Genomic DNA, 15106 nt, shown 5'->3' on the forward strand with positions numbered 1-15106 from the left:
CGTGAAGTCAGCTGTGCTTCTGCAGTCTGCAATATCCTGTCCACTTTATCTTGCTATGTCAGGTTGTAACAGTTTGCATAAAGAGGGCAGATGACAATAATACTATCTCTCTTTCCATAGTCCTCTGTAATTGTGTGGTTCCTTACAATAAATATGCAGCAGGTTCACCCTGCCCTCACCCCCAAATTAAGGATCATCTTTTGCACAGCATGTATTTTTTCCTTCAGGCCTACATTCACCCCCTAATTTTAAGACTTATTTCCTTTCTCTTTTTATTCAGAATTTAAGTCCCACTGTTTACAACGGTTATATAAGGAAAGCCAGCTAATTATTGCTATGCTTACCAATGTACTTGATAGCATCCCTCTTTATGCTGGATATCTAAAACACTCTTAGCGGAGCAGGATGCTGGACAAGATTCTCTGCAATTAAATGAAACTGCTGGGAGAAATAATGAGAGTTTAGGATTTGATATGCATCATCCAATTGATGCTCATGATTGCAAGGATTCATTCCAGGGCCACTTTGCTTTTTCCAATAAGAACATTTGGAAGAGACCCAGTAACATTTCTCTTGCCATAAGCTGTTTCTGTGAAGAGGCAGATTCAATTGATCAATTGGCTTTTCTAAGTTTTCCCTTTTTTCCCCCCTTTCCCTGCAGTAGTAACAAAGCTTATCAACAGAGGATACCAGCCTCACCTGGAAGATTTCTTACTACGAATTAACTTCAACAACTATTACAAAGATAATTGAGCCTTTAGAATAGACTAACTGCTCTGTATATTATAAAGGAACCCAGGCCATTTGAAAGCCGCTGACCTCAGAAGCTTTGAAGAGTTTCCACTGAATGAAAACAGTGACAGAGTAGAATGGTTCCATTGATTCAGCAAGATGCTCCATTTTCTTCACATAGCATGGCACTGGTTCATACTGTCTTCTCACGGAAGCATGTTTCCCATGTTGGTGTGATATATCAAAGTGTGCATAAATGTAAATTTGTTAATGTGTAAATTCTTCCTTTAGCATTGTAAAAGCTGCTCATGTAAATGTGTAATAAAGAGCAAAGCATAAATTTATTATTTTGTAATCAATATGCAGATGTTCAGAGTAAAAAAAAACCTTTCCTGACAATTACCTCTTTGTGGATAAATTTAATATGTACACAATCCAGAATGTTTAATTATGTTGTAATGGCCTATGATTGTAGATACTGTGAAGATTTTTTTAAAGAGATCTAATTAATCATTTCCCAATATAGCTCCTATACTCACATTTCCCTCAGTGTTCTTATTGTATCCTTTATTATTTTTTAATTAGCATCAAGGCACACGAGAAGACATCCAGGGTCAATGGGATTTGGGCAAGCAAATAAATTTTACTGTGTATTGCTTTGCAATGGGAGCGAGGGAGGAAATGTGAGGGATAGAAGAGAGAGATGACAGAGTGGTGCTGGATGCAAAAGTGTGTTATATTGCTTTAGTCCTTGACAAGTTGACTAGTATATTGCCAAAGCTTTTAAGTTTACCTTATTCCATTGCACTTTGTGGGCTCAAGTATGTAGGTTATGTAGGTGTTGCATTCAGATTCTTTGCAAGCTTACTTTGTGCTCTTATAGGACAATTCTGAATGTGTTAATGGGCACCAAGAAGGTAGAAATACTTGTTTAAGCAGTGTAAAGGTTCTTTGCTGTCCAAAGACAAATTCTGCCCTTTTCCAAAAATTCTTGCACTAGTTGGGATGTGTTATTTCACTGTAGTTGCTCGTCTAGTTGCTTTCAAGATCCAGGCAGGACTTCTCACCAGGATATGCTGCTCACCATAGTTTGTAGCCATGGCAGTTAACTGAAAGTCCTCTTCTCCACTTATAATAGCTATCAATCTCCAGACATAGCCTCTGATTCCCTAGTTTGCTTATCACCTTCCCTCCTCTACTGTCTCCTATACCTCTGTCTTAGTATTTGCTTTGTAAGCCAAGGGCCTGGGTGAGGTGAGGCTGCTTCTGGACTACACATCCTTGAAAAACCTAGAGGTGCAACTAATCATAGTTACATCACCATCTTGGATGTTTATGAGTAAATGTATAAGGGAAGTAGAGCTGGGATGCATTTCTATCTAAATGCAGCTGCTTTTCCAAAGTGGACGGCAATCCCACCATTACTCTTTCACAAACATATCTTTAAGTCAAAGATATTTCATTCCTAGGACAACACTAAAAACAAAAATCTGGGATCAACTTACTATAGTGCCATCCAAAAACAAGAAATTAGTTGCATGTAACAATTTCAAACATTTTATTTCTTAATTTTCTTATCCTAAAAAATGGACATTTGCTATAAACATCAAATTCATTTATTTTCAATTAATATAGCTCAGGGTGACAGCTTGCAAATTTTATGCACTATGATGAAAATCATAACACTCATTCAAAATACTTAAATCATGATAACATTCACATGGTGTATTTTTATTGCCTTGCCAAAAACCCTGAAACTTAGAGCCAATAAAATTAATTTTTTCACATCATTTGTCCTATTTTGTTTTATTTAAACAAGTACCAAAACTAAAAACATAAGCCCTTTTAATAGTATAACTTAAGTGACTTAGTAGTAGTTATAGTATGATTTAAAGTCTTATTAATATCTCAGTACAGGTAGTCCTTAACTTAAACCAGTTGGTTAGCGACTATTCAAAGACGGATCCACAAAAGGAGACTTACAACCTGGATCTGAAGTTCAGACAGTTGCTCCAACCTTGCTGTCATATGACCCCACATTTGAGCACTCGAAGTATATACACTGTGCTCAAATATACTGGTGCATTTACACCTGCTTGCAGCATCCCACAGTCACTTGACTGCATTTTATGACAGTTTTGCCCAAAACTGGAGTTTCTGGATTTCAGCAAAACCATGCCATTAATGAACAATGGGCTTGCTTAGCAACCACGGCATTTGCTTACCAACTACGGTGTTTGCTTAATGACTGCAGCAGAAAAGATCATAAAATCAGGTTGATCCTATGACTCACCCGTCATAATTTACAACCATAATAGGTAGGCTCCATTACAGTGGTAACACAAAGACCACCTGTAGTCTAGATTTTTATTTTTCAGAATTTCTCTTATCTACTATTTGTCAACTTATCAACAGAAGCAAGAATTCATTATTAATGCAAAAAGAGCATATCTTTGATGTTCATCACATCCCAGCACCAATCAATGAAAACATGACAAAATGTCTTCTAACTAGCCATTGCCACCCACCCACTGAGACACATATTCTTCAGTAAGAGATGTTTTCATCCAGTTACTTTGTTGAACAATCTTCAACTGAAATATATGCTGAATGCTATAGTCAAATGTAATCAAAATATAACTGGGCAATTAAACCCCCGACAGCAAAAAGTGAAAAAATGGAAGTCTCTCCTGAGGTAGCAAATTTGAAACACAAAAAATACGCAACCTACACAAAATGCAACATTGGAATGCGGAAGGCTTGTTCAAAATCAGTAATTTATATTTTTACCTACTACAGCAATATTGTTTAAAGATGTCACTCTGAGGCTATATTCCTTAAGTTAGGGTGCTAATGAATCACCCCTTAAGGACCCTTTGATACCCTTAAGGAGTAACAAAGCTAAATTTAGTTTGTTCATCTATTCAACAAGTAATTGGTGCTATTAACTTAGAAAATCTGTTTTGGGGGAGTAAAGTGTTAAGTATTCCTCATTCAATGAACTGCATGCAGAGACCCAGAAAGCAGGATACAGCCTTGAACCAAAAAGAAAAATATAATTTGCTGTATGGTTCCTAATTCACAAGGAAGTGGAGACAGTGACTCAGGTTTCTGGATGTACATCCATTTGTATATAGATTATCTTCAACTCCATGTAAAGTAGTTGTTGAAAATATTTGTCTGAATTTTACCTATTTGCTTTTTTACAGTGAGCAGTTTTACTATTTCCCTAAAGCCCAGTGATAATATTTTCATGATCAAGTCACAGAGGTTCACAATAAATGAACAATCTGCTTAAGTCAAACACATCTTTAAAATAAAAGAAACTCACTTCCCAATGAAAGAATCAAAATATCCCTGCATAAGTAAAAATTAAAAACATAGCTTTGAAGTACTAGTAGTTCGTTTTCAGACAAAAATACATCCAGCATCTGGTTTTATATTTTTGTCTTCATATATTTCATTTGGATGTTCACCAGCTAGTATGCATAAAAATAAAATAGCATTTCCTGCTCAAGAAAGATAAAACTTCAACCTACCAAGTTCCCCGGCATATGATATTAAGTGGGTGCCCGGAGAACTGATTGTCACATCTGATAAAATAAATGTGGCTCGGGTGAGACAGGAAAACACCCAAATGGTCTGTTCAGACTTAATAGCACTTCTACAGCACCTTGCTACTTTTTCCACTCCCAAGAGCTTTGCAACCTCTTTGTGGAAAACTTTAGCAAGGCAGTTACGAAGATCATGTCACACAGAGCTCAGATGCCCAAAGGGGAGGCTTGCTGCTATATGGAATTTTTTCCTGGGTTCCTGAGCTACAGGTAGCAACAGCAGAAGCAGCTGCCATCACACTTTCTTCCTCCTCCCTCTCCTCCGATACCTCCAGGAAGCATTCTGAATCTTCATATGGCCTTTCTAGGAGTTTCAAGACTCTTCTCACCTGTAGAGAAAGGAAAGGAAAACAAGGCAGCAATACAGGAATGTTCTTAATAGTGTCCTCTAGATCTGGAGCCCCCACTCCACTCCTGCACATCTCACAAGAATCTGATTGGTTTTATTTCTTTTTGTGGGAAATCTAGAATGATTTTTCTTGACCCTAGACTTGGGTAATGGGGCTTAGCGGTTGTTCAATTTTATTCTTGCTTGGTTTTAACTACCGATACGTCACCCAGAATTCCTGTGATGAGATGGGTGGGCAAAGAAAATAACATATAAATATGGGGAAAACTGTTTACCTCTAGAAAGTCACCATTTTCTGCTGCTTCAATAGCCTTTTGAGCAATGTAGTTCCTCAATATATATTTTGGATTGCTGGCATTCATAATTTTCAGACGCTCATCATACCACGTGTCAGTATTGCTAATGTGTTCCATTTCTTTTTCCAGCCTAACTCTGAAAGCAGAATAAAAGTGAGTGCCTAGATCAATACAGTTTCTTAAATCTCTGAAATGATTCATTTAAAAGAGACTGTTCAATAAAAGACACTAATTTGAATATATTTTAAAAGTACGTAATTCAGGTTAAATCTCATACTGCTTAGCTAAGTATATAATATTAACAAATGAAAAACTAGAAGTTATGTAATAACATTAGACTCAAACATTCATCTGCATTTCACGGGGCAATGATTGAATTATTAGCTGATTTATAAATATATATCTCAACAAAAGGAAACAAAGGCACTAAAGCAAAGAGAATGTAAATAACCTCACCTGTAATTCTGCAGCCAATTTTTCCAGTTTTTTTTATTTCTATTGACTAAATCGGAGGCTGTTAATTGCTGCAGCTTAGAGAACTGTTCTATTCGTTCTAGTTCCTTATTGATATTAGACTTTGTCCCAAATAAGGCAAAGAGTTGTGGGTTAGACTGTGCTAACATCAGCATCATAGAAAGTTGTCTAGAAAAAAAAACCACTTATCAATTCCATATAATAACCTATTATTAGTCATTATACTTGTCAAGAGTTCTTTCTTATCCTTCTAAAGCAGTGTTTCTCAAACTTAATGACTAAGACATGTGAACTTAAATCCCAGAATTCCTCAGACAGAATGCTGCCTGAGGAAATCTGGAAGTTAAAGTCCATAGGTATTAAAGTCAAGAAGTTTGAAAAATACTGTTTTAAAGGCATGTTTAAAAGTGGGCAGACTTAGCTTTTCATATATCATCTGTGCTTTTAACTCTATAACAAAACAGGCAGTGTCATTTCAGGCTTTTCTCCCAAAGATCCTTAAAATACGACAGGCAGTTTCCATCCTGAATGGAACCACAAAGCAGGTTTTGCTTGTTATCCTCCTTGTATTGATTATTCTATTCCCTTCTCCCCTTGAACTACATGTATATTCCAGCCAGAAAAGGGGGGTGGGGTGAAATTTACAGGCTGCCTGACTCCCAATTTCTCCAGGTATCTTACACTTTTAAAGTGAAGAATAATTATAATTGAGGAAAAAAGGTCATATATAGCCAGAAAAATTATGCTGCACACATCAAAAGGGTCAGAACTATCAGTTTTCAACAACTTCCAAAATACCACTGGGGGAGAGCTGTATGGATCTCTGGAAAGATACTGTTCTGGAGGGCATCTCTGAATTATCTAATTCGTCTTTCTGTTTTCCCTTCTCTATTGGTCTTTCACTTACAGCAATTCCTTAATCCTGATATGTGTAACAAAAAATGGAGATCTAGTGGCAGAGCTATTCCATCACATCCCTGTACATGCATAGGAAAGGGCATGTTTCATTATAAATTTGTAATATTATAATATTTTATAATTTGTAATATTATAAATGTGTAATTCTTAGGTCCAAGAATCCTTGGAGTTACAGTAAATGGTATGTTGAGCCTTATTTCTGTAAGATGGGTGGTTAGTAGGCAAACCACAGAGTCTGTTCATTTCACCTCATAATTACTTCTAGCAGCTAATAGCTTAAAATCTCCAGTTTAATTTAAATATAGAAGAAAATTTCAGCCCCCTAGCCAGAGGTATAAGAACATCGTACAGCAACGTTGAACTTTAGTAGTCAATCTACATATTTTAACTATTCCATAGCTATATTTTAATATATAAAATTTAATTTGTCAGCAATTATTCTCTCACAAAAATGGACACAGCATCGTTTGCTCTCACAGCACGGTCTCATGGCTCAATATACCTGGGATCCATCTGAGGCTTATAGGCAACTTTCAGTTCCTCCAAAGATGCACATTGCTTTGAGATCTTAACCAGAAATTCTTCTAGATTTAAAGGATCAAAATCCACAGGGAAGGAGTTAAACAAGCGGAAAGTATTTGTAAAATCTGCACCTACAGAGCAGATTAAACAAGAATGTTAATTTCAGCCATATAAGAAAGTTTCTGCTTTTTCTTTCAGCTTTCTGTAACAGAATTCCAAGTATTTTTACAATTGTAATATTTTTAATATATCATAACTATCCAAATGTTTGAATTGTTTTTTAGTATTCTTAAAATGATTCATACTCACCTGTGATATGCATAGTCTCCAAGAGATCAGAGACCAGCTTATTATCTTCATCTAGCTGAAGCTGAATTAAACCTAGTTTCCTTCTCATGATTTGCAAATAATGCTTTTCAAATTCTGCATCGTATTCCTCCTCCAGAATGGGCACGCTGATTTCCAGTGGAAGTTCTGGAACTAAGGCTTCAGCAAATTTGGTTAGATTCCACTTACAAATCTCTGGTTGCTTATTATAAGCATATCGTCCTGTGTTATCAGATCCATTGCAAATATGTTCCGGATCATATCTAGAAAAGATACAAGATATAAAATGTAAAATGGTACAGGATAAATATTTAAGTGATACGGATACATGGCACAGAATCATTAAATACTGCAGGAAGCACTTTGATATTTGAAGATAGCATGCATCATTTTCTAAGACGAGTTAATCAAATCTAACACAGGTACAAACACAAAGTTACAAACAACAGGTAAAGATGGGGAAAAATCAGAGTATATAAGCTGCCATCACATTCATTTTAAACACTGTATCATCATATTCATCCAGATAGCATTGTTATTCTAAACAACAATTTCAACAATACTTATATATCATATAGTCTGAGTATGGTCTACCACTAGGGACAAGATCTTTTTATAGCTCATCTCTTTCCAACTTGAACTGGGTCTAGGACCAATTGCTGTGGCCAACTCACTATGGCCAACTCACCACAGCCAACGTGCCACAGACAATTCATTGTGGGACAACTCTCCATGGCCAGCACACTGCAGGACAAGAGTTACACTAATACTGAAGAAATTGTGGATAGAATCATTAAAGAAAGGATGCTAAAGGAGGGACAAAATGAAATGTGAATGACAAAAATGACAATATATTTTTAATTATTTTAACTAATTAAACTGAATTGTTGAATTGTCCCATGGCACGTTGTTCCGCAGTGAGTTGGCTATGGTGGGTTGCCGCGTGGTGGGTTGGCCACAGCATGTTGGCTGTGGTAAGTTGGCCATGGCAAGTTGTAGGAGGGTAGTCTCATCTCTCCATCTTGTCTGAATGAGACTTCTATATGCAAAATTAATCATTTTGTACTAGCTCCACAATTACTTAAACAAACTGCATGGCAAGAAGACAATTTATCTGAAATAATAATTCAACATGCTTCAGTACTGGAATTAAATTATTGACCAAAATTGCAAGGGAGTATCAATACATTGTAAGCACCCGAGCTACACTAACCTGTCCATAAATCCAAAAGGTCCATAGTCAATTGTAAGTCCAAGTACACTCATATTATCTGTGTTGAGCACACCATGACAAAATCCAACACACTGCCATTCAGCAACCATCCTGGCTGTCCGCCTTGATACCTTAAAATATATACCAATTAATTGTCAAGATCTTTTAATCTACAAATTGTATTTTAGAAGACAAGAACTGTGAAGAACTGTGTTGTAATAACATGGTAAACAAATGTGTATGTTGAAAGTTTTCTATTCTAGCATTCATACAATTTTAGATTTAAGTATCTAATACAGCTTTTAATTTGGAAGATACTCATCATATAAGCATCGGAGTAGAAAATGGGACAGTGGGATCTTAATTTTTCCTGCATATGGAAGTTTAATTTCACTGGCCCTTAAATGATTTGTTTTTTTCGCAGACTGACAAGTACTTCAAAAGTACTTTGGAAAGTCTGAAATTATACAATTAATTATACAAAAAATAAACTCAACATAAATGTGAGTCTCAGGAATCTTCTGCAATAAAAGAAAACACAGTAAACTAATATCTTCATAAAATAACACAATAAATTTAGAGATTGAGAGATTGCATGATGCTATTTAAACAAGCTTGTGAACATGAATTTTCCATTCCGATTCCTACTCAAGGATAAACAAATGAGAGAAATTAGCCTAAATTAACTATGGCACTAATAACGGGAATATTAAAAAGGCACCCTGAATCCCTTTGAAGGAGAAGTGTAGATTAACAATGAATACTTTAAATTGTCAGCTCTCATTTTACCTCTCGAAAGAAAGCAGCATTCCTCTGAACATTATTGTCAGGGTGTATTTGTAGAATATCTGGATAGAAAGTGCTGATCACATAATCAAGCATTTGAACTCTAATATCATTTCTATCAACACTGGGACCTTTACGTCCTGTAAATTCATCAGATGACTTAAAAATTTCAAATGATCCAAACCTGTTTAAAACAAGAATTGCCAATTACCCCCATCCATTCATAAGGTATTTTGACATTTCAGTAAGATCTTTTTTCTCTGTAACTATTTTTTTAAAAAGCACATTTAACCATAAAATGAAACTAAACTGCTTTCTGATATAATTAATAATAGACTAATATTAATAACTTCTATCTCAGGACCTTGGAAAGGACTTGATAGGTGGATAAAATGCCAAATCCAATCAAAATATCTGACTGACTGTGTGACCAAGCATATTCATCTCTAAATCTGCAGTCATACATATATATAAAAATAGCTAAATAATAATTCAGAAATGAAACTAGTCAGTGAGTTGCAAAAATGCATCTTCCAGATATTAGTCTAACAAACAAAAGCTAGTCATACTAGCTTTGTGATCCCAGAAAACACTGAAGCTGAACATTTACAATATATCATGACACTATGCAAAACCTCTGGACCTAATAAGAATTTATCCACATTCTGTCATAAAGAACACCACATTTAATAATGTATCAATATTTAGTAATGTTACATTTAAATTACATTAAATGTAATTTAATATTACATCCAACTGGAACAATTACCTAAGAAATGTTGGCGCTATTCTGAGTACAATTGTACACTTTTCTTTTTTGGGATTTCCATCATAAAATATATCCCGAATAACTTCTGAATCCGATGTTACACATGTCCCTGCTCTGGTGGTTGGTATTCCCAGATGAAACATGGCTTCACTGCAAAGGAATTCTCTTATGCTCGATCTCAAAACTTTACGACCATCTGCTTGTCTGAAAATAATGAAAATAATATGTGTAAATATAAACGTAGCACATAAGGGCCAGAAACCATCTTACATGTTACAGAATCCTTTAAGGCTCAAAACGAATTTGTTACTTTTGTTATTTGTTATTTTCCAGCTCCAGTATTTCCAACCTAACAAGCATGCCGGAATGGCTTTAGTATAATCCCATCTTGAAACAATAGTAGTGTACTATAAAACTATAAAATGATCATTTCTAACATTTTAAAAACACAAGTGAAAACAGAAAATGGGAGAAAAATATGGGAGAAAAAGGAGTGAAATTTGGCAGATTAGAATCACAGGCCTTCTTTAAAATATTGGTTTCCATATTACACTATTTTATAAGGTAATTTGTTAACTTTGATGACGCATCAAATGACAGATTTATCATTTAATATGACTAAACTCAATTTGGTTGAATGATTTATTTGGTATCCAATGACTAAATAAACCATTATGTTTTAATATTTTATTTGTACATTGCCCAGAATCTCCTTTTGAGGTAAATGAGTGGTTTCTAAATTAGACAGACAAAAAGCTAAAAACTGAGAGACCGTGAGCCAGCAGGTTAACTCCATGCCAGTCTCTCTCACTCAGCCCTAAGAAGGAGGCAATGGCCAGCCACTTCCAAAATCTTGCCAAGAAAACAGGGACTTGCAGTGTGTATGTGTTGTGTAGGGAAGGGAAGGGAATATATGCAAATTAAATCTTGCTGCTTTGGGAAAAGAATTCCGAAGTTTGAATATGAAACAATCACAAACCAGTTGGAGAATTGGGAATAAATCCAGAAGTGGATTTACCTCCATAGAGACACATCGCCATCTAAGCCCAACTTTTGCTTTGTTCAGAAATCTAAATTAAAACATCCCTGAGAGAATAATTGCTTCAACCCGTAATCAGGTTCCATGCGCCTTTTTATTCAGAGTCCAGATAATTGTACCTGACCAAAGGGCCTGGCTGAGACAAGGAACAAAGTCCTATACAGGATCGTAGAACTGGAAGAGATCTCAGAGGTCATCAAGCCCAACCCACAATAGAAAGCGTCCTCACTTATTGCATCTCAGTATGGCATGCTGGTCTGACAGCCGCAGGTAGAAAGACATTACAGAGGGTGGTGAGCACAGCACAAAACATCTTGGGCTGCCTCCTGATACCACTAGATGAGATCGCTAGGGCTCGCTGCCTTAGAAGACTGAGGAAAATCCTCAAGGACGACTCTCAGCCTGGTTACCACTTCTTTACCCTCTTACCATCGGGAAGGAGATACAGAAGCATAGCCAGCCGCACAAACAGGCTGAAGAATAGTTTTTATCCGTGGACTGTCAGACTCCTGAATGAGAAATAACATCATAACGACGTAGTATGATGAACTTGCAGGGCCGGTGCAATGTGTAACATGTTCACACTGGTGCATTAGGACTGGGTGTTTTGTTATTATGATTTATTGGGTTAGGGATTTTTTTGTCTTCACTGTGAGTTGTATTGTGTTGGGGGGAGGGGGGTGCACTGAAAGAGCTCCACCAATCTTATTGTACATATGTCATGCACCAGGGGTGCTATTCAGCACGTTCTGACAGGTTCGGGAGAAACAGTAGTGGAAATTTGGAGTAGTTCAGAGAACTGAGTAGTTCAGAGAACCGGCAAGAGAACCAGAGTGGGATGGCAATGGAGATTCTGCAATATCCTTCCACCAGGAGTGGGGAGGGAATGGGGATTTTGCAGTATCCTTCCAGCAGGAGTGGGGTGGGAATGGGATTTTGCAGTATCCTTCCCCCCGACATGGGGTAGGAATAGGGATTTTGCAGTATCCTTCCCCTGGAGTGGGGAGGGAACGGGGATTTTGCAGTATCCTCCCCCCCCTACACACCCTCCCTCCCTCCGCCGCCCCTCTTTACCTGGAGAAAGGGGTGAGTCCGGCGCCCTTGAGCTGGATCTCCCAGCGCTCCCCTGGCGGGTTCAACACCTCCCCCAGGTACATGGCGGCGCCGTCGCCCAGCTGCCCCGCGAAGCTGCCGAACTGGTGGCCGCAGTAGCAGTGGGCGGCCGGCTCCGTTCCCGGCAGCAGCCGGTTCCCGCTGAAGCAGAGCGCGGCCTCTTCCTCCTCCTCCGGCGTCTGCGGTTCCTTCAGCCCCAGCAGAGCCAGCGCCGGCCCGGAGGCGGCCACCAGCTTCGGGCACCTCACCGGCGTGGGCCGCACCCGGGAGAAACAGGCGCCCGACACGGACCGAGGGACGTTCTCCTCGCTCGGATCCAGCGGCAGAGCCCGCAGAGCCCGGTTGTCGAAGCGCAAAGCGTTGAGCCACCGCGGGGCCGGCGTCGAGGGCGAGGCGGCCGCCTCCATGCTGACAAGGCGTCTCGCCACCCACCAGCCGGGCAACGACGACCCCAAGCAGCGACGTTTACAGCGCAGAGCGGCGGCCATCCATTATTTTTCGCCCTCTCGGCCACCGTCTGACAGATCGCCTGTCATCCTGTTCTTAGTCCCGCCCTCGGCTTCTCCATGCAGCCTATCCCAATTTTCTGGCCGAGACACCGCCTCAGGCATTCACCCTATCACGGCACGGGAGAGGCTTAGCCAATCTGAGGACGGGATATGTTGAGAAGCGCAACATAAACAAAAAAAAACGTGCCCGTCCGATCTCGATTTAACACAGGGGTCTCCAATCTTGGCAACTTTAAGCCTGGCGGACTTCAACTCCCAGAATTCCCCAGCCAGCAAAGAAAAGCTGGCTGGGGAATTCTGGGAGTTGAAGTCCGCCAGGCTTAAAGTTGCCAAGATTGGAGACCCCTGATTTAACAGATTAAGAGTTGGAAGGGACCTTGTAGGTCATCTAGTCCAACCCCCACCCACCCAAGCAGGAGACCTGCCTACACCATTTCTGACAGATGGCAGTCCAGTCTCTTCTTGAAAGCCTCCAGTGATGAAGCTCCCACAACTTCTGAAGGCAACTTCTGTCCATTGGTGGATGGTTCTCACTGTCAGAAAAATTCTCCTTAATTTACCTGTAGGTTTAGGTGTTTTCCGGGTTCTCAGTGCTGATTCCTGCCATCAACCCGCCAGGGCTAAGCCAAGATGCCAGTAAGGCAGAGAAGTTTAAGAGCCCCTGCAATAGTGGCTAACCCAGGATCTCTCAATCTTGGCAACTTTTTAAAATGTGTGGATTTCAACTCTTAGAATTCCTCAGTCAACATGCTGGGTAAAAACTATGGGCTCCCGATCACAAGTTCCTAGGTGCAGCATTAACATGCTTTGCATTCTTTTCAAAATCTGATATGCCTACAGCATGTGCTTTTAATGCTTTAGCCCCTTTTCCTAACTCCCAATTGTTGCCCTGGATGCAAACTAGGATAATTCAAGTGTTGGGAGATGCAGATGCAACCAGATGTTGGAGCCTGTCCAGCTCCTGTTGGCTGTTGCAGAAGATGCTTCCTCAAGAAAGGCCGCTTATGCGCAGTTTTGCTTAGGCTGCAGGAGAGGCTGGACCCCAGGCATCCCCAGAGGCATCTCCCTGCATAATGTCGGATTGCAGCTTTCCAAAGTGTTGATGAGCCTTTCTACAGACTCTTGGAAATAGGCAATCCATACAAACTATTGCAAACATAGACAATTGGGTGGCCTTTTAAAAGAGTGCTAGATTTTTTTAAAAAAGGCTTTTAAAAGTTTTTGCTAGTCTGGAGAGTGGAAATATGGCTGAATGCACTTTTCAAAACATCCACTCTCTATGGCTATCTGCAGGGCAGGGCAAAAAAGATCATGTTTCGGGAGGTATAACTTGTGAACAAAGCTCCATACTTTATTCGTGTATAGAGTTTCATGCACACAAAAGTGGTGGAGTTTTAAACGCACCATTGTACCTACCATCTTGGCCTCTGTGCTGAGCCCTGCACAACCCCTTGATCCTGCATCTAAATGGGGTGATGGAAAATGGGAGGGGAAACAAAACCAGGGGTATTTACTTATTTATTTGTATGGCTGCTCATTTCAGCAAGTGACACTGGATGCAAAAATAAATTTTAAAATTTCCATCATAAATACAAAACTTAAAATGGATAGCAGTGTATCTATATGTATAGATGTGGTCTTCCGGGTGCGATTCAAGGTGTTGGTCACCACCTTTAAAGCGCTCCATGGCACAGGACCCGGGTACCTTCAAGACCGTCTTCTGCCACCAATAGCCTCCCACAGGCCAGTCCGCTCCCACAGAGAGGGTCTCCTCAGGGTGCCATCGGCCAAGTCATGTCGGCTGGCGACACCCAGGGGGAGGGCCTTCTCTGTGGGAGCCCCAGCCCTGTGGAATGAACTGCCCCCGGAAATTCATAAGATTTCTGACCTCCGGGTATTTCGCTGCGCACTCAAGACCCTATTGTTCCGCCAGGCTGAGTTAGCAACATAATTTTAAATTGGATGTTTTAAATTTTTGGGGTTTTAAATTAAGCCAAATTTATTTAATACTTTTAAATTATTTTAAATTGATGTCTATTCTGTTTTTAAATAGGCTGTACACCGCCCTGAGTCCTTCGGGAGAAGGGCGGTATAGAAATAAAATTATTATTATTATTATTATTATTATTATTATTATTATTATTATTATTATTATTATTATTATTATTATTATTATTCAACAGTATTATTGAGGCCAGAAAGAATTTGCCAGTCATCTCTCTCTCTCCCCCTCCCTCCCTAATCTATCCTCTCCTGCCTTCTATTATTTTTAGAAATAATTCAGGGAGGGAAACACACCTTCCTTCTCTTATTTTCCCCACAACAAACCTGTGAAGTCAGTTTGGGTTGACAGAGATAGACGCTGGGGCCCAAGGTCACCCAGCTGGCTTTCATGGCTAAGGCGAGATTAGAACTCAGTTTCCCACTTTCTAACCTGATGTTTTA

The 15106-nt window shown here is 39.2% G+C and overlaps 2 protein-coding genes across 4 annotated transcripts in view; one reads left to right on the forward strand and one right to left on the reverse strand.

Annotated features, from left to right (window-relative positions):
• TUBGCP6 (tubulin gamma complex component 6) overlaps positions 1–1072 on the forward strand; it is a 28864-nt gene extending 27792 nt beyond the window's left edge. For all 3 annotated transcript variants that reach the window (XM_034421116.3, XM_034421107.3, XM_034421124.3), the window contains exon 26: positions 662–1072. In XM_034421116.3, coding sequence (XP_034277007.2) covers positions 662–753 — 92 coding nt within the window. In that variant the 3' untranslated portion in view covers positions 754–1072. The remainder of the gene's footprint in view (positions 1–661) is intronic.
• A 1194-nt stretch (positions 1073–2266) lies between these two features.
• On the reverse strand, positions 2267–12744 carry SELENOO (selenoprotein O). The gene is made up of 9 exons (XM_060687147.2): positions 12114–12744; positions 10001–10204; positions 9235–9415; positions 8446–8576; positions 7215–7495; positions 6886–7036; positions 5448–5633; positions 4971–5127; positions 2267–4675 (listed from the first exon to the last, which is right to left on the reverse strand). Exons 1-9 carry the CDS (start codon positions 12638–12640, stop codon positions 4469–4471), a joined length of 2025 nt encoding a protein of 674 aa, XP_060543130.2. The 5' UTR covers positions 12641–12744; the 3' UTR covers positions 2267–4468.
• Positions 12745–15106: the final 2362 nt, after the last annotated feature.

The sequence above is a fragment of the Pantherophis guttatus genome, chromosome 7 (assembly GCF_059756535.1).
Source record: "Pantherophis guttatus breed Tessera chromosome 7, ASM5975653v1, whole genome shotgun sequence".
Classification (NCBI taxonomy): Eukaryota; Metazoa; Chordata; class Lepidosauria; order Squamata; family Colubridae; genus Pantherophis; species Pantherophis guttatus.